The following is a 19,829-nucleotide window of genomic DNA, read 5'->3' on the forward strand; positions in this document are numbered from 1 at the left end:
TCAGTAATATCATTTAACTTTAATACATCTTTTAGATACTTATTTGTTTGATTAATTAACATAAGAAGTAATAAATAAAGTACATTTCATTCTGTGTAATGTCGAATTAATAAAAGAAATAATAAACATTGTTTTAAGAGAGGCAAATTAACATAAAACTGCAATAAATTACAATCCTTTTTTATGCGATTATTGTGCATTATACGTTCCATTCAAAATTGACTGGTTTGGTGTTACATTTTCTACAACAGGAACACCACAATAGGTGCCCATTTGATTCAGAATGAACTATTTAAATATTATAGTTTGATGCACTACAGATGACTAGAAACATTCACAACTGCACTGTCTGATAGTCCCTACACTACTGAACATAATACCACACTGCGAAACATTTCGTGCGCGCATGCGCAATAATGAAACTTGTTTTCTTTGTTACTATACCATATTTTGGAACGGAGGGACTATTATAATAGTGATGAAATTGGAGTTTGTGTGGCGATAAGACATGGATATAAATTCAGGCTGTATCCTATGGGAAAACACAAGTGCTGCTCTAATTAAGTTTTTGGAACGGAGGAGTATGAGAGGAGCATGATGACGATGTGTAACGAAACATCATTAACATGAAAAAACATTATAATACAGTGCGATTATTTTCTTCTTGTCTCGTTGTCAACAGCTACCGTGTGACCAGTACATCGAGCCACGTTCCCGAGAGCGCCGACAGCGTGAGTTCGGCAAGTAGAGTAAGCAGGCATCAACACAACCTGCTAGTATAGGGCGCTAGAAATTCTGTCCATTCCAAGTACATAATAATTATTCCTGACGCTTTCGCAAGGGGTTCACAACGCGAAGTTTGTTTGAAATTGGTGCTACCTGTCTTCGATACTTTTTGAGTATTTCCAACGTGTGAGAATTGCGTTGTAAACCTTATATTTTACAGTATGTTTCCCACATACGAAAAAAAAAAGAGGAAACGTGGAGGCCACAAATAAACGCTGTTTTTATTTCATATGAAATTTTAGGTTTCTGCGATGTTTATGTTTGGAAAAAAACTTATGCGTACTGTATTCAATTTTATGCTGGCATTTAACATATCTCCAATATTCCGGAACTGTCCTGAAGATGGAACCTGCATACAGTTCAGAAACGTATGAGATGTTAAATCTCAGCAAAGGATCAATTAATAAAATAATCTTCTTGACAGTTCTTATTTTACTGGAGAGGCTACACTAGTAGTGGCAGAATCTTGCTGGAAAACGTTCGTAATTGGCCTAAGAAGTTTCTAAAAATGTTTCCTGATTTATGTCGCCTATATCTTTTACAGTTAATTGCATCAACAGAGAAAATTGGCTCTATTGTTCTTCGAATACTTACGGCACACCACATATAAAAATATTACAAATCGTCTAATTATCTCTGTAGATGGCTCAGCGAACACAAACATCCGTTCCTGTAACATTTTAGGAGTGTAATACAGTGCAGTAATCTCTCAATATATAATAAAATCACACACTTAAACGAAAGCACAGTTTAATAAGCTCTCAAAATGCGTTACAAATCACGACTCAATACCCAACAGCTGCGTTTACGCGGGAGACATTCTCGGGAGTATGGCTATGCCTGTTTGCTGTGAGGCATAGCAGCGGTACATCAAGAAAATGATCGGATTATAGAATCCAACTTAAACTGTAATTTAACGTAGAGTCCACACCTGTGGAGTAACGGTTAGCGCGTCTGGCCACGAAACCAGGTGGCCCGGGTTCGATTCCTGGTCGGGACAAGTTACCTGGTTGAGGTTTTTTCCGGGGTTTTCCCTCAACCCAATATGAGCAAATGCTTGGTAACTTTCGGTGCTGGACCCCGGACTCATTTCACCGGCATTATCACCTTCTTCTCATTCAGACGCTAAATAACCTAAGCTGTTGATAAAGCGTAGTAAAATAACCTACTAAAAAATTAACGTAACATGACATAAAATATTACGTAATATAACTGCTGTAAAGTAATATAACATAATAATAGTCTAACATGATGTAACTTTACGTAACATCATGTAAGATAAGATAACATAACATAACGTGACATAATTTAAATTTACATCACATAAAACAAAACACAAATTCCTGTATATTATATAATTTACAGGACCCACCGCTATGTAGCAGTGACTGAGAAAGTAGAGGGTCCGGGATCGAATCCTGATTGGAAGAAGTTGCCTGGTTGTGTATTTTTTCCGGGGTTTTCCCTCAACTCATTAAGAGAAAGTTCTGGATAACTTTCGGCGCCGGACCCTTGGTTCATTTCGCTGTCTTTACCATCTTCACCTTCATCCATCCTGCCTACTTTCATATTCATATGTCATCCTATCATACTGGACGAATAGAATCCGATATAATGGGTACCCCAACCTCAGAATAAGGTTTCTCATGACACTCATCATAAAGTAGGCAGAGGCACAAATGGCTACACGTCAATATGCGCAGGGTTAGTAAAAAAATAGATATACAGGTGAACCATAAGTAATGTCATTAATTTCAGGGGGTTGTTCCTTGAAATATTTCGAACTAAAAAGTTTAATAAATTTTTTCTCGTTTTTGCTTTCTTTTCGAGATAAAAACTGTTTTATATTAAATATTTTATAACGTGTTTTGGAAAATAAATTGATTGAATTTCTAATATGCTCAGTCAGTATAAGCCTATATTCCAGTTCCTCTACAAATATTCCATGTCTCACAATTTAAAATATTCGAAAAGTAACGGTATTTTCTTCAAACCATTATTATGTCCAACAAGACAATTTACACTCCGATCTCATGGTGAACAATGAAATTCTGAGTAAAAATAATTTAAAGTACACTCTTTTATCGAATTTTATCAGATTATCATATCGGTGGGAAATCGTGGGGCATACTGTGTACAGGTATCTTAATATGTAATCTCTGCAGTAGACTATATTATGTATGGGGATTTTAAAATAGTTTAAATTGATGAAACATTTTAGTTCTCCCGCTTGTTGAACACACTGTAGTGAAAATCTTCCTTTCAATTAAGCGTGTTTTATAAATTCAAATCTCTCTCCATAAAGTCACTTTAAATTTTTAAAAGCAATTTCAATTTCGTACTAGTTAATTGCTGTGAAGAACTAAAGCTGTTTATACTTCACAAACGACCAGAGGGAAGGATTACATTATCCTATACATACTGTATAATGACTTGAAAGAACTTCCAGGTATTGAATGCCTTTCCAATCTCCATTTATGTTTAAAAAATTAATAGAATATGAACATTTATCCCCCGGGAGTCTAATCGACCCTGATTTTTAATTGCTGCCAACAACTCAAAAATAAAATCTTTAATTGCAACGGAGTATTTAGAGTACATAAAACCTTGTTTCAGTTCATTAAACACAGATAAACGTTTATGTTTACGTCTGTTTTCCTGGTAATGTTCACTAACATTCAAACAGTTCTTTTCATGTTATAATTGAAGTTAATCAGTTATTACTTCGCATTAGAGTTTCAAATCTACTACATCATCATTGGTTTCTCTAGTGATCGTTTTCTCTGAAGTAGTAAATATAAACCAAAGGTCTTCTGTTTCCGTATAAAGGTGTTTGAAGTAGTCCTGATCACACAGACTGGCCGAGAGCTATTTACTGAGTATTCGATTAAGTAAGGGTTCGATTAACTGGGCTGGACATCCTGGCTGAGGGTTTTCGAAGTTGCCAAATTACTTCAGACATATTCCAGAAACGTTCAGCAGAATTAGATCACGAGAACGTATTTAGTAATTGCGATTTATTATCATTCCATAATATCAAGGACACTGAGTAAAATATTGAATTAAGAAAATTAATGTTCAATGCACAAGTATCAGCTATGCAAACGAATGAAGATACAAATAAATTTCCTCTTTTCAATGTGTTTCCAGCTGATCAGATATGAAGTCCCTAACATGTGTAGAAAGATACATATACATACAGTATGTTACAGTTATGACTCATGAAGCCAGACATCAGTCATAGGGTAATGATAACGAAGTTGTGAGAAACTGGCGAGATGAAACGCAAATTTCCAGATAAATTATATTCAAATATCCAGACTATCGCACCACTAACTTAATTTAGCGTATAATTTATTTTTATTCATCAGAGATCGAATTTGGCATTTCATTGTGAAAGTTTGTGATCTTACTATTCGGTAATTGGACATCAATTAATAAAAGATAAGATAACAAAAATGTCCAGTAAGAACAAATATTACAGTTAATAAATTAAATTCAACTAGGAATAAATATAAAGCCAAGCGAGTAGAGCAGCAAGTTAATATTAGTAAATTCAATATTCTGAACATCATCAGGTCGAAATTTCGAACAGATTTGCCACTTTAGGAAGTTCCTGCGAAGTTGAGAAAGAGTTAGATATTAATAGCGTGTGGGAAAATATGAGACATAGTATCAAAATTGCAGCTGAGCAGAGCATAGGTTATTATGAAACTAAGAAAAAGAAACCTTGGTTTAATGTAGATTATTGCATGGTAGTAGAAAGAAGGAAACAGGCAAAATTGAAATTCTTACAGGATCCAGTTGAAGAGAAAAGAGATAATTATTTAAATGAAAGATGGGAAGCAAGTCGTATATTTAGGAATAAAAAGAGAGGTTACTTGAAGGGAAAACTGAATGAGGTATAAACAAATAGTAAGAAAAAATACTTTCGAGATTTATATAAGGGTATAAATAAATTTAAGGACGGATATCAGGCAAAGGTAAACGCGATCAAGGATGAGAATGGTGACTTGCTTGCAGACTCTCATTCAATACTGAACAGATGGAAGAACTATTTTGGACAACTACTAAATGTACGTAGGCCAAAATATAGAAATGACTGGGACAAAATTCAAATACAAACTGCTGAGCCATTTATACTCGAACCCACACTTTCACAAGTCGAAATTGCGATAGAAAATTGAAAAAGTACAAGTCTCCAAGTATCGATCAAATTCCAACAGAATTAATGCAAGAGGGTGGAAGCGCACTATCTAGCGAAATTTATAAACTTGTACTTGCTATTTGGAAAAAGGAAATTGTATCGGAACAATGGAAGGAGTCCATAATTGTACCTATTTTTAAGAGGGGGGACAAGACTAACTGTGAGTATAAAGGTACAGTACATCAGTTATTCATAGATTTCAAAAAGGCATAGGGTGTGCTGTTATCTATTGAATGAAAGTGTAACTCGGGAGATTTCGACATGTTTCGAGATTTTCCTGATTTCGCTTGAGTCGGCCTCGGTAGCGCGGTCGGTATAGCGCTGGCCTTCTGTGCTCGAGATTGCAGGTTCAATCCCGTCCCAGTTCGATGGCATTTAAATGTGCTTAAATGCAACAGGCTCATATCAGTACATTTACTGGGATGTAAAAGAACCCCTGCGGGACAAAATTCCGGCACACCGGCGACGCTGATATAATCTCGGCAGTTGCGAACGTCGTTAAATAAACCATAGTTTATTTCGCTTGAGGTCCTTCTTAAATGTCGTGGGGGACTTTCTATCAAAATTGTTGTATGTTTGGTCTTAGGAGAGTTTACAATCCTTTATAGACTGCTTAGTGCCACTATGCCGCCTATCTGTTTTCCTCTCTGTGCGTCTGCCTGCATGTGTGAAATTACTCATCTTCCATGAACCAATCTTAATTAAACTTTATATTTTGATTTTCATTGATATCGGAAAAATAGGAAAAGACACAACTCTCGATACAAAATGGAAGATCAATTAGTTTGACATATCCTTTTCCTTTGATTGTGAAGGCTATATGGATTAACAATTAATGACGTAAGATAACTGACATTCTGATGTCAGGATAACATGTTTGAGTTCGATCTAGTTCTAGCCGAAAATTGATGTGAAATTCGTGTTGAGGAAGATATTAGTCTACAACTCTCCCAAGAACACCACAGACAACACCTGCATAAGTAAGCCTACAATTAGGCTTGCCTTATTCCTCACCTACTGACTGAAGAAGTATCGCCAGTTCCCCTACTAACACTTCCAGCTGGTGGCAAGAAAGTAAGAAAACTGCAAGACTCAGGCGTAATAATGTCTGAAAACTATAGGAAACAGTCGAAGGACACTAAACAGCAAAAATAAGTTAGGCTTTCCCCCAGAAGGAAGCCAACTAATGCTCGGCGTGTAGAGGGGGGGGAACTAGTTCACCGAACAATCTGGACAATCCAAAAAGAACTCATGTGCCGTGTGTAGTGGGTATTACTACAATGACAATGTTAGAGAACTTTGCCTTTAGTGTGTTAGAGAATGTAAAAGAAAATGGTTTCGCAAGGCATGTGTGGTAAATGGCATCGATGAAAAATTTACATGTGACCAACGCGAGTAAGAGTATCATCAGGAGTTTCCGTTCAAGAGCAAAATTTGTGTTGTAAATGTTGAGTTTTAAAGTGTTTCCTATGTTTATAATACTATATCGAAATCTCTCCCTTTGTAGGAGAAATCGATACTTCGGTATCAATTTTTATTTTTTTTTAATACATTGATATAAAATGATCACATTGGCACCAGATATGTGAAATGTGCTGAAAACATTCAGTTTACTAACTTACTACCACAGAAATCAAATAAAATATAAATCTAATCGACATGAATATCGTACTCGAAGACAAAAGTCTACTTTCCCATTGATTGAGCCTAAATGTTATACAAGTGCAGCACTTAAACATGGTGCTAGTTTCGGCCCAAGACTTAATAATAAAATTACAAACCATTTTCCAAATTTGAAATATTTCAAAACTGAACCTTTTAAAAAAGAAATTTATAAAATTATTCATGATATATAATATTAACGAATGTGTGTATTTTTTACCTTTTTATTTCTGTCGACTATATTCATGTTTTTATTGAATATCACTGGTTTCTGTCTGATTATCAGTTTATATTAAATGTGTGTTTTCTCTTTCTTCTCTTTTTTCTTCTTGTGTGTTATTTATTAGTTTGAATTAAGTTAATTACTGTATTTAGTAAACTGTGTTTGTAAATTTTATGTTATATTATTGGCTAAGACGAGCCTGGCTCTTACGGTAGTGGCTAGAAACATTTTTGCTTTATAATTTTAATTTGTACTCACTTTGCCTACTAGCTAGCTAGCTAAATAAATGAATAAAATAAATGAACATGTCCATACATATTAGGGGGGAAAATTAGAATAAAATTGCATAAATTGGTCCCAAAATTAACATTTTTTTTTTCCCTAGCGTGTCGAGATGTCCCTAAACGACCCTACATGCACTGTCTCTGTAAATGTTTGGTACACTGTCGGGGATAAAATACGAGGGTAACTGTAAGTTATAACCACAAATAACTGGTAGCAGCGGGAAGTTAAACTCTTACAAGAACACTGATTGCTTAAGCCTGGCTAATAGGATAACATTCAAATTGATGCTGTGGCCTTCCAAGTACTATATGGAGTGTGTGGGATACAGTACCTAACAATATGGTTTATATGTGAATCATTCAAATAGCAACTATCGAGACAAGTTGAATACTTGCCCATGTTAGAAGGGTATCTGCCGGCGAGAAGGGCAGATCTGGTAGGGGTGCAGGTCGGCTGAACGTAATGCTGGTTGAGGATTATGCCACTGTATGCTAGAGCATCTATGTTGGGCGTCTGAACCTGGTCCGAGCCATGGAAACCCACGTCGTACCATCCCTGCAAAACATAAAGTCTGCGTTTGTACATCACAGCCTATTTCTTTGGTCTCCTTCACAGCCACTATTTTATTGCTTCCCTATTCTCACTTTTCTTTTCCCACAGATTTTTCGTCTTTTCTTGCACGTTTTTATTACTCATGTCGAGTCATTGCAAGGATTAATAAATTTTTGCTTTTGGTAATATGAAACTGCTATTCGTATGAAAAAATGTAGCAATGCTACAAGTATTTCCTCGCTACCGGCGTAGCTCGGAGATAAAGAGATGGTCTCCTGATCCTCGGATGCACTTAAGAGTGGATTTGAATCCAGTATGGGCAGATTACCTGGTTGGGTTCTATCCGAGGTTTTCTCAAATTGTGAGGCGAATGTCAAGAATCCACGGTAATTCCTTCGCTATTATCAATTTCATTAACGCTAGATAACCTTGCAGTTGATTTTCTAGTAGGTTATTTTACGACGCTTTATTAACATCTTAGGTTATTTAATGACTGAATGAGATGAAATTGATAATGCCAGTGAAATGAATCCGAAGTCCAGCACTGAAACTTACCCAGCATTTGCTCATATTGGGTTGGAATACCCCAGGTAACTTGTCCCGACCGGGGATCGAACCCGAGCCATTTGGTTTCGCCAGACGCGCTAACCGCTACTCCACAGGTGTGGACCCTCGCAGTTTATAAAGCGTAGTTAAATTTAGTTACTTGTTGAAAGATTTCCTGCTACAGTGAAGTATGATATCCTGTATTAATGTACAAAATGTTCGGAAAATGCCACCACAAATTACGAAACGTGACACAGAGGATCAACCTAACCAATCCTTGGCGAGAACATTCCATGAAGATCCAAAGTCGACCAGCTGGCTGCTGCCGGCCTCATGTCCACATGCCTCAGCAGAGGTGAACGATCATCCAACCAGAATGGAATCAATCATGTTTATCAGCACAATGATATCCCTAGCCGTTATAGTGGTTTTCACTAACGTAGCTCCCCAAATAATTCATTACGATACGATATGTACTGGGCGAAATTTCATGAGAAAATACCTTCCCCATAAGGACTCGATTTCGAGTGCATTTCGTAGGCGAGTCAGGCATGGTGCGTTAAACAACGACGCTACGGCGCGGGACTAGCGAATTAAAGTACAAATTAACTAATAAACGCGCCGTGTGCTGGTTTCTTGTCAAGCCATGCAAGTGTTACGTCACACTCTATTGTAAAGTCAATTATTCTGTACCAGCACAACGGTGGAAGTGGGAAAATTGTTCTAAAATATTATAATTTCACATTGAAACCAAGAACGTCTGAATTGTTAAGTTAAGCCTTGGTTTTTCTGAACCGACGCATGCGACGTGCGAGGTGCGAGGCCCGCCTTGCCCAAATCCGGACTACACGAGAGATAGTGAGTGGTTTCTATAACTGCGAGATGCGAGGTCTGAGCTCCTCGCAGCATAGAAACCACTCACTATCTCTCGTGTAGTCCGTATTTGTGCGAGGCGGGCCTCGGATCTCTCACGTCGCATGCGTCGGTTCAGAAAAACCAAGGCTTTAGAGTACATATCCGTTATGGTTTTCCTTTTTCCCTCTTCCAGACGGCTTCTGTATAACTTAAGTGGCTGGTCAGATAAGATATTGCTAGTATAAATGAAATTTTATGGCGTTGACTAGCAAGCTCCACAATTTCCTCATGGCGTAACGATAATGAGACTTAGTTAGTTAGTTAGTTAGTTAGTTAGTTAGTGGAGTTGAAGAAGGGAGCGTCAGCAACAATGAATATTTGCGCCCTTATCTAAAATTGTTCACAAAACATAAAACACAAGTAATACAATAACCAGAATGCTAAAAAGAACTGAAAAAAAACATTGTCACAGTAAAAACGAGGTACACAAATAATGAGACGAATAAATGACGGGATTGTGCCAGATAGACTGGAATATCTGAAGGATATCTGTACCTAAGCTATTTCTCATCGTAAATTCTCCTTAGACTTGTCGGGATTTGAAGAGGGTCTTTAGTATTTAAAGTAAATGTTCTAATCTTTCGTCAAGGGATGTACCTTTCTATTTATTCATATCTTTATTAGTATTCAAGGTGAAGGTCTTTAGCATGTAAAAACTGTGTAATTAGCATTCAACAATATAATATTAGATGTATGTAGAAGGAACGGACTCGATATTGTAAGACGGCTAGAGACCGTACCGGGCCAGTGAGGCCCAATACTTGTACGTCGATAATGTTGATGATGACGACTTCAATACAAACACTGTGAATGCCTTTTACTAACAGACTGTCGCTATTGATCGTCGAGTTCTGAGGTATTGCAGTTAACCTATTCATCAGAGTTAGAATATTACTCAGGATGGATGCTTTGCTCTCTCTGGTAATTGCTTTCAGTCAGAGAGGCGAGATTTTTAACTAATGAGGGAGGATTGTTAGAGATGGATGTGCCATAGAGCCTCAAAAAGACAAACATGTAATTCTCGAGGACTGCTGTGTAGCAGAAACCAAACATCTCAACTGTACCTACTGAAACATCTATTCATATACCTACATGTGTAGAAAAGGGTTGTGCAAACAGTGTACTCTCTGCGTTTGTCATTCACTCTATCTAGTATATTAAAATCTCATCTAACTACTTTCAGGAGTAGTACCGCGATGTGCTGCTGTTTACATTCAGATTTACTGTCTCTTGCATTTGCTTTGACTTCTCGAGAGCCGGACACGGGGCGGATCCTTGCACCTAAGCTTGTATGGTCCATTGTGTGCTCTACACAAAAGATTGTAAAGGAACTTAGTGTGGTTGTAGGGCAGGACATTGGGAACCGTTTGAGATAGGGAATGCATATTCGCTGGTCTTCTTTCTGAGCTACGCCACTGTAAAACTGCTACAGGTATGCAAGTCGCTTGAAATTAAATGCACTTTTGGTGGCTGGTAACTATGTTCGTACAGTGAAACCTCTCCTTACGGACACGGATACGGACACTCCTCAAATACGAACAGATTTTTATGTTCCAACTGAAATAATATAGAAATAATGATAAATTTCACTCTCGTTTACGAACACTCTCAGACACGGACAAGGACAGCTGTTTCACTGTCCTCAAGCTTGCTTTACCTCGTGACTGCGGACAGAACTTTGTTTTCAAGACCTAATGTGTTACAAAAATGGAAAAATTTAGTTTTGAGAACTGTACAGAAATTCCTTAACATTAAAAAAGACAATAAGGGTCGCTTAGGCTACCATAAGCCCAGTCGGCTACCCCTTGTTAGCTGGAAGCGGGTGGATAAACAGAATCATAAAATTTGATCTGTCTGATGGGTCCAAGGTTTCCGCGATCGTGAAATTGTATTCGACACGTGATTGGGTTAGTAGGATTAGTCTCTTCACTTCAATCAGTTGTTCTGTTTCGAGAGACGTGGCACTTGAACGTAAAGGTTAAGTTAAAAACTGTGAATTACAGTACTGCATAACTGTAGACCTAGAATAAAATTGCATGGCACAGTACAATATTTTACTTTTTCGGTCTTATCTACTGTAATTCAAAGTTGCAAAGAATTTACAGTAGTATACTATATTTAGAATTAAACTACAGTAATACATTTCATTTAAAGCGTGAAGGGATATATAATGCATATTATAAATTTACTGTTAGATTGGGGAGCCTCCCTCCCAATAAAGGACACCTCCCAGATGCGGACAGATTGTTACGTCCCTTCAATGTCCGTAAATGAGAGGTTTCACTGTATATAAACATACTATAATAAAAACTTCGTGACGTTGGAGCCGTTTGAGATAGGGAAAGCTTTGTCTTCTAGGTAATCCCTGTTTAGGGAAAATGTTTGATAATTTATTAATCATAATAACCTCTCTTACTGCGGATTGTATTTTTTCGTTTCAATTCGATGAGTTTTCTTTTATCAGTTGATATTTCCAAATTAAAATAACTCGATTATGAGTATTATATTTTAAATGTAAATAGAAATATCGGGAAAATTTGTGGTCGTTTTTGAAGTTCTAATATTCTGAAGAAGTTCGTTAGCACGGTTCTCAATGTTAGGCCTACTTATAATCAAGACTGTTACAATCAACGATTTGCTATTGAGAAAGTGGCCTCTGAGTTTATAATGAAGGCGAATGGAGCAGTGTTGCCAACTTAACTGTACGGAAAGTCGCCAAACAGTAATTCCTCGCTAGATTCCTTATTATCAACAGATTAAAATTTATTTCTGTTGCTACAGGATGCTGAAAAGGTCGCAAAATCCCTATTTTAGCAATAGAAAAGTTAAAAGAATATGTCGCCGAAAAAAATTTTTAAGTCGCCAGATTTAGCGACAAAATCGCTAAATTGGCAACACTAGAATGTAAAACGCAGCGGAGACACGAGTGTCTCTTCGCAGTAATATTACTGTTAGCAGACATTATAGTCGGCTATCATTAAAGAGTCCTCACATTACTTCAGTGAATTTGAAGTGCGACCTCGCTGGATGAAAATAGAGTGAGCAGAGTGCGATACCAAAGCGACTTCTTGCCGATATTGAAGTGTGTAGGTAGTAGGCATGCTATTTTTATTTTTTTCTATTATATTTATACTATTCAACAGAAGTTTATATTTTAATTCTTCCGGGATTCAGTATAATTTCACATATTATTTGCCATGAAAGAGGAAAAAAGGAAGCCACAACTGAGAGCCACATATAAGAATGTGCGGTGTCTTTCAACTGAGACTTGTTCATTTCAAGCGGCTCAAAACTTTTTCCCAGAACTAGCTATACGAATATGTTTCAAATGCACTTATCAAGAAATACAGGAATTATATAGGAATTTACAGGTTTAGATATTTTGTATGGCTACAGCCAGAAATTAACTCGAAAGAATTCATACTCGTATTAAAAAAAACAAATACATTCAGTTTTAATAAAATTTAACAATAAATTATTCGAAATTCACCTTTAATGAACTTACAGACACCTGTCTTGAACTTTCTTTAATTTGTCTTATGCTTGATTTTGCATTAACATCTATCAAGGTAACATCAGCATACACTATATGTTGCTAATTCAAAATTTCACTTTTATTCTACTTCTCACTTCAGATGAACGCGGAAATTTATGAGGACCGTCCTAAAGAGACGTAGTTAGAAGTTTGGTTGAAGGCGAAAGATTTCAGAGGACGGATTCGCATTCGGGATGTTTTGCGAAGGCGACGCGTTGCCTCCGCTTTTCGTAAAACCCCAGATCACATATAGATTGTTCATTTCTATGTTAAAATCGGTTGCACTTTGAAGAGAACAACCGCCAGGATCGCCACCCGTCCGCCGTAAACGGACACGAGATGGCAGTACAGTAGCTAATGCAATTCAAATGGGAGTTATGACGTGACTCTTCATGTAACAACTAGATGGCAGCATAGTAAACCTGACAAAAGTTGTTACCGTCAAAACCTATAACGCCGAGCAATCTTGGTATATATGATCTAGTTCTTCTAAGTTAATATAAACAATACTGACAAACGATTGTGCTCAGGACTGGAAGCTGCGGCCATTGACACAGCGATATTTATTTCAGTGAACCCGGCAATGCGACACACGTCGGCTTTCTTTGTTTACCGTCCCGCTGATAACACTTTTTTTTTTATTTACTGTTCGCTTCTCCGTAAAGCCAGCGCTGTGAATGCTCGATGTAGACGTTGTCAGGAATTCAGTTTAATTATAAGATGTATTTCTCTATCTCAAAATACAACACACAGGGAATATTGAACATGAAGTTCTAAAAATGTGTGCCTGAGTTTTATATTTTCCCAAGGGGTTGTGTAGCCGATTAACAACTCTATCCAAGGTCCACACCCGTGGACACTGTGAACTTGCCTCATTCTTATGCACACTGTCCCAATATCTGAATTTATACAATATTATGAGGGGGAGGCTTAAAGATGACATAATCAACTAAAATACGTAATAGATTGAGCGTTCCCGGACGTATTTCCGAAACAAGTTTTCCGAACGATCTTATTTCCGAAATCAGACTATTCCGAATGCGTTGTTTTCGATATAGTAGTATTTCCGAAAACAAAGATTCCGAAGGACTTATTTTTTCCGAAATTGTTATAATACATTTTATTATGTATATTCTAACAGCTATTGTAGAATCTAAAATATTGTAGCCTATTATATAGAAATTTGGGGTAATGATTTATCTATCCAGCTTATTGATAGAATTAGATCTAATTTTGTAAGAAATTTCTAGGAATTCCGTGGAACGCTTCTAACCTAGCTGCTAGATTTGAAATGGGGGTAGATATATTATGGGAACGATACTAGTAAGGAAAATAAAATTCTTAGGTCATATTATGGAGAAGGAGGATAGTGCCATTGAAAAGGAGTGTTTGCAGTTTCTTCGGGACACGAATTTGAAATCCAATTGGCTAAACGATTTAAAGAACAAGATGAGTAGATTAGGTCTAAGATGGTTATGGGAGGAAATTGGAGTAATGAATTTAAATGTAATTTGTAAAATCGTAAAAGAGAGGTGTAATGAAATTACGAGACAGGAATTATATCAAAATCTTAACGAATTAAGAACATTAAGTAACTATAAGGACATTAAAATGTCATGAGAACAAGAAGAATATATCAGAATAAATAATAGGAAAGTGAGGATGCGCTTAGCTTGGTGGAGACTAGGAGTATGGAAATTGAAAAACAGGACGGGTACCATAGAGAAGGATATCTGTCCCCCTTTGCGGCATGAGAGAAGACGCGGTCCATATATTATTAGAGTGTCAAGAAACAGACAATACAAGGAAAAAGTGTATAAATAATAAATTTTTGAATATGAATGGATATGTATCATATAAGAAAATATGTAATGTAACTAATATAAGAGAGTTAAATAAATTGGGAAAATTTTTAATGTTAGTGAAGATTAAATGGGAAGAGAAAGTTAAAAGTAATATAGAATTGCAACAGGTCTGTCTTACAGATATATGATAGATGAATAAATATATCATAACATGTATATTCTAACTAGTAATTTACAGATTAAACTGATGCCCTAAAGCTCGCAGGTATCCCAAGAGGTGACCTTCTTTCTTGTAAGTGGGATCTTCCGAATGGATTTATGTAGGCGAAGCCACTTCTTTGGTTATGTCCGCACAGTCCACTCCATTTGGAGCTCTCTAACCATGTCTCCTTGCTCCTTCTGCAGTTCTTGTTTGGAGTAATAGAAAGTCGGATGTTCTTTTCCAATAACCACTTGAAACCGGTTATGAAAGCCCTCACTAAGGTTGTTGGTTCGATGTTGGTTATGTATTGCGGCATCGTGCTGGTTCCACAATTGTTTGGGTAAAGTGGAGGCACTGCAGGCCTCCTACCTTACGCTCTTCCACCGAAAACGTAATATACATAAAAAATAATCCACTATTGGATTATGTTGGAAACGTCATTCCGAAATTCGCTTGTCCGAAAGCCCCAGAAGGCACGTGTCAGCCAAGACTCCGGTTTGTGAACGCAGAAATTTGGAGAATGCCGAAATATATTATGGAAAAATTATGTAGGTCTATTGTGAATTACTTTTAGGGCTCATCCTGACATTTTTATTACCGTCTTAAGAGAATCACAAAAAAGGATAGGCAGGACGAGGTAGTGATGGAGATGGTAATGATAATGATTTTATAAAACTAGCTCATTCTGTATTTAGCTTACCACGTCATCAGCCACGATTAGAATTATGTTCGGCTTGTCGGCGGCAGTGCTGCTGTCTGTTAGCAACAAAAGCAGACTGACAACAACACCAGCTTTCAACATCATGTCTGAAACAGAATACATGTTTATGAAACCAGACCTTTTGCACATAGGTAGAAAAGGCTTCGAAAAGAATTTTAAGGAATCGAGGGTGAAATGATAATGTTTTAGAGAAAAATAATGCAATTATTATTATTATTATTATTATTATTATTATTATTATTATTATTATTATTATTTAGTCAACTTTCCGAAGACAGATTGGAGCCTCACAAGTGACACCAATAATACATCATTCATGAGGCAACTAAGCCAGGAGTTAATGGAGTAGGGCGGTCAGTTCCTTTCCCATTATTATTATTATTATTATTATTATTATTATTATTATTATTATTAAATAACTGTGCCTGTAACATGGCGGAATGATTGCGACTTGTGATAAAAATTGAGTATATCTTGGCCAATTTTAAGATTCTGTCTCGGAATAAATAAAATCATGATGATATTATCTGAGTCAAGGCAATGTATCTCCCGAATATTTTCGTATTTCTGCAAAGGGTAGCGAGACTTAAGACATGTTAAGTATGTAGTATACAAAACGGTATATTATCGGAGATTCTGTTGCCAGGATGTAGAGAACTACGATAATATTCAAAATTACATGAAATTACATGAATTACATAGATTGAATGTGAAGATAATTCTTTGGTGGATTACAGTCGTGTGATGTGTTACACATTCGTGAGAACAATTTTCAAAACAGACCCAAAGACGATATAAATGACAGTAAATTTTGGTGTTTTAAAATAAATATAAATAAGCGTGAGTCCAAAAAACATAGCTTTATATTCCACACATCTAAAAATCACATAGAATTTAAAAGAAATCACAGGTATTAAAAGTTATGGTACTTCACTGTTATTATGTAACTGAGTAACACGTAACAATGCAGTGTTTGACAGAAAATAATATTTTCTAAGTACTGTAATATGACAATTACTTCGTAAAGCAGTAATAGCAGTAGCAGTACTAGTAAGTAACAGGAATAATAGTTATTATAATCGTTACTACTACATATACAATAATTAACAAATCACGTAAGTTGTAGAACGAAAGCCCTACCTTTAGATGTCTCCTTGGCAACCAACTCGTACGTATTGAACACAGTAACAGGTGCGATAAGAGTTCAAGTGTACTTGCACGAAAAACAATGCTATCGCTACAGATGGCAACATACACATAGTATGAGGCTTAGTATTGTATGCGGTATCGACTTAAATTCTACTGCATTATTAGTATTTTCACATAACGCTTTTAACTGCATATGTTATTCAGTGTCTAAATTCAACGTGCGTTAGAAATGACCGACAAATTATGCCTCGTTGATGAACAGAAATTTCTATCACCACTTAAATGTAAGGCACGAGACTCTCAGCTTTACTTCCCCCGGAGGAAGCAGGCCGGGTTCGAACCCGCAAACCACAGACCCAACGGGTAGATGGTACGAGACTAGCAAGGATGAATAAATTCCTTTCAATCCAAGCCGAGGGTCAGTACACAGTATTACCACAGTTCAGTTCTAGTATATACAGTCACGAAGCTTGTGTTTATGAGGGTACTAGGAACAATAGACTGTGCAAGTATTATTTCGCATTGTCTGTAATGAGGCGAGAGTAGCGATCCTAGTGGTTAGCAACTATATATGGATGCATATTTACTACTTATTGAGCTTGGTGACTGTAGGCCTATGTACTAGACTGTGGTATTACCGAATGGCCAGTGGTTCCTAACAACGAGGCCGTCGACAGATGATACAGTTTTTTGTGAACTATGAAGCGATTTTTTTATTATAAATGTGTGTGTCTGTGTGTAATGCCTACCCACTTCACTTTGTGAGATTCGGGTTCCGCATACTGCGGATAGATGGCAGGACTGTGACCCATTTTCAAGATGCACACCACATCGGCGGGCCACGTTATGCATGATTTATATCTGTGAAGATATATGTCGTGTACTAGGGTGAGTGTATGTTAAGTGTTCGTGTAAGTGTAGTATAGGGATGATGATGAAGGCGAGGAAGGGAGAAGGGGAAACCCAGTGCCGGCACGTAGCCTACTCCTGTCGAATAGCACCAAGGGAGCCGCCAGACTTAACGTCCCCATCCGACGGACGAATCACTATCAACAGTAACTTATGCCTTCTCTTCATATGCACTACGAAGAGATTTGGGATTTAACCCAGATATATTGGTACACAATTTAATGATTAGAAGTCGTGCACCGCCATCTCTCCTAGTCCCGAGATAGAAATTTTACAAGAAAATTTCTGACCTCACCCGAGCCGGGTAGTCTGAAGGCAGACAAGCTACCACAGAGCTAACTCGGCGAACTTCATTATAAATGTATAGGAAGATAAAATAATCGGGAAAATTCTATTCAAAACCTATACATGTACGGGATATAACAGTAATTATTTCGAAGACAAGTTTTGAATACACGAGATAAACAAAATGAAGCATGATGTGTAAATAATGTTTAGTAATTTTATTGTGAAAGCTCTGTTAAAATGTGTATACGAAAGAGAAACATTTTATTATTTGTATTGAATATTCTTTGCATCTCTAGTAGTAGTAAGAGTAGAATAAAGGTAAATTTATTCCTATTACAGGCCATGGAGCCCCAAAGTCTAGAGGAAGGATAAGACTCCCACTTACCCCAGATAATCGGAATTAGTAGTAGTAGGGATTCAGTCATACTTTTTGACTCCATCTCCAAGGAAAATTTGTGCTACTCTGTTAGCTGCAGAGTTAACTCAGAAAGGATTGAAACAATGGAGAAAGTTCATGACCACATCGGAATTCGAACTTAGCCGCGACACTACGTGCGCTCTAATAATAATAATAATAATAATAATAATAATAATAATAATAATAATAATAATAATAATAATAATAATATAATTAAGACTCTATCCCTCGTAGTGTCCTCATCCGGGAATCAGGACTTCACATCATACCCGGCGTATCTCATTGCATACTATGTCATATTACCACAATGAGAACAAATCTAAAATATTTCCTCATAACTGCCTTGGGATCATTTCGTTGGTGTGAAAACCCTGTTTCCTATACACGCCTTTCTTAAAGTCTTCTGCTGTTATGATGCTTCTTTCTTCTTATACACCGTGTCTCGCTTAGAGCGATCGAGAAATAAGTGATAATTTCAAGTGTAAATAATGGTTTATTAACATACCTTTTTACATAATTTGATGTAAAAACTCTCCGAGTTTCGAAGAATGCTCAATTCAACTCGATGTGTGCACCTTGAGTTGCTCTGCAGACATCTAAACGACGGTATTGAACTTCCCATAAAGTGTTCTGTAGCATTTTTGGAGACACTAGGGCAGCTGCATTTGTAATGTGTTGCCTCAGTTCCTCCAAAGTGTTAACACAGCCTCTTTGGTATACAGTATCTTCACAAAACCCCAGAAAAAAAAGTCCAAGGAGTCAGATCGGGTGACCTAGGTGATCAGGCAAGGGGTCCTCGTCTTCCGATCCACCTATCGGGGAATTTTTTATCCAAGAACGTACGCACCCGTTGATGATAATGGGATGGGGCCCCATTCTGCTGAAAAACCGATCCTGGGGGAAGTTGGTTAAAAACAAAGTTTCGCAACATGTCCAGATATACATTTCCTGAGTCTGTAGCCTCTACGAAGAAGAATGGTCCAATGAGTGCGTAACAGCTTTTTCTTCTGCAAGACATAACACACACTGAACTTTCTGTTGCGGTGTCCACATAGTGTTTACCACAGAGTGTTCTCCTACAAAATTTCGCTAGGCTGTTTTAGTGCCCTAGCAACAAACAAACGAAAGTTACGCATTCAGCTGTTTTCAGACTTTGTTGCATAAACTACGACAGTTTCTCTATCTTGTCAGATGTAAATCACAACGATATCTTTATCTGATTTTAAGTGAAGAGTCCACTGCAAGAATGATGGATGTCATTTGGAATACATTTTGCAGGAGAAGCAATTGAACGTTTGAAATGCTTAGCGCTCAAAGCTTAACTGTGATTTTCCGATCATTACTGGACAATGACTATCAGTGTTAATCCCATATAACTCCGTATGTACATTCTATATGTCTTAAGCTATGCATTGACAGTTTTGGTTCATTTTCGACAAGAAAGTGACATCCATCATTCTTGCAGTGGACTCTTCAAGTGGTGAGCATTTATTACTCGATCTCTCTAAGCGGGACACGGTGTATTTAGACCTTCATGTCATCTGCCATTCGGTCTAACAGCATATCGTGATCGACAGTTTGGCGACAACTGTTGTAGTGATCAATGACTGAACTGGCAATTGTTTC

General features: G+C 37.1%; 2 protein-coding genes across 5 annotated transcripts in view; one reads left to right on the plus strand and one right to left on the minus strand.

Moving 5' to 3' along the window:
• Window positions 1–19,829, plus strand: part of Syt4 (Synaptotagmin 4) — a 527,459-nt gene that overhangs the window by 226,724 nt on the left and 280,906 nt on the right. The window lies entirely within an intron of this gene.
• The window catches only part of LOC138696368 (arylsulfatase B-like), a 205,346-nt gene that overhangs the window by 24,701 nt on the left and 160,816 nt on the right, over window positions 1–19,829 (minus strand). Inside the window, exons 1-3 of one of the 4 annotated variants that reach the window (XM_069821235.1) lie at window positions 16,580–16,754; window positions 15,419–15,525; window positions 7,559–7,718 (exon numbers count right to left, since the gene is read on the minus strand). In XM_069821235.1, coding sequence (XP_069677336.1) covers window positions 7,559–7,718; window positions 15,419–15,523 — 265 coding nt within the window. In that variant the 5' untranslated portion in view covers window positions 15,524–15,525; window positions 16,580–16,754. Of the gene's footprint in view, window positions 1–7,558; window positions 7,719–15,418; window positions 15,526–16,579; window positions 16,755–19,829 lie in introns of those variants that run through there. The other 3 variants (XM_069821236.1, XM_069821238.1, XM_069821237.1) reach the window with 3 other exon arrangements.

Source organism: Periplaneta americana, chromosome 3 (assembly GCF_040183065.1).
Source record: "Periplaneta americana isolate PAMFEO1 chromosome 3, P.americana_PAMFEO1_priV1, whole genome shotgun sequence".
Classification (NCBI taxonomy): domain Eukaryota; kingdom Metazoa; phylum Arthropoda; class Insecta; order Blattodea; family Blattidae; genus Periplaneta; species Periplaneta americana.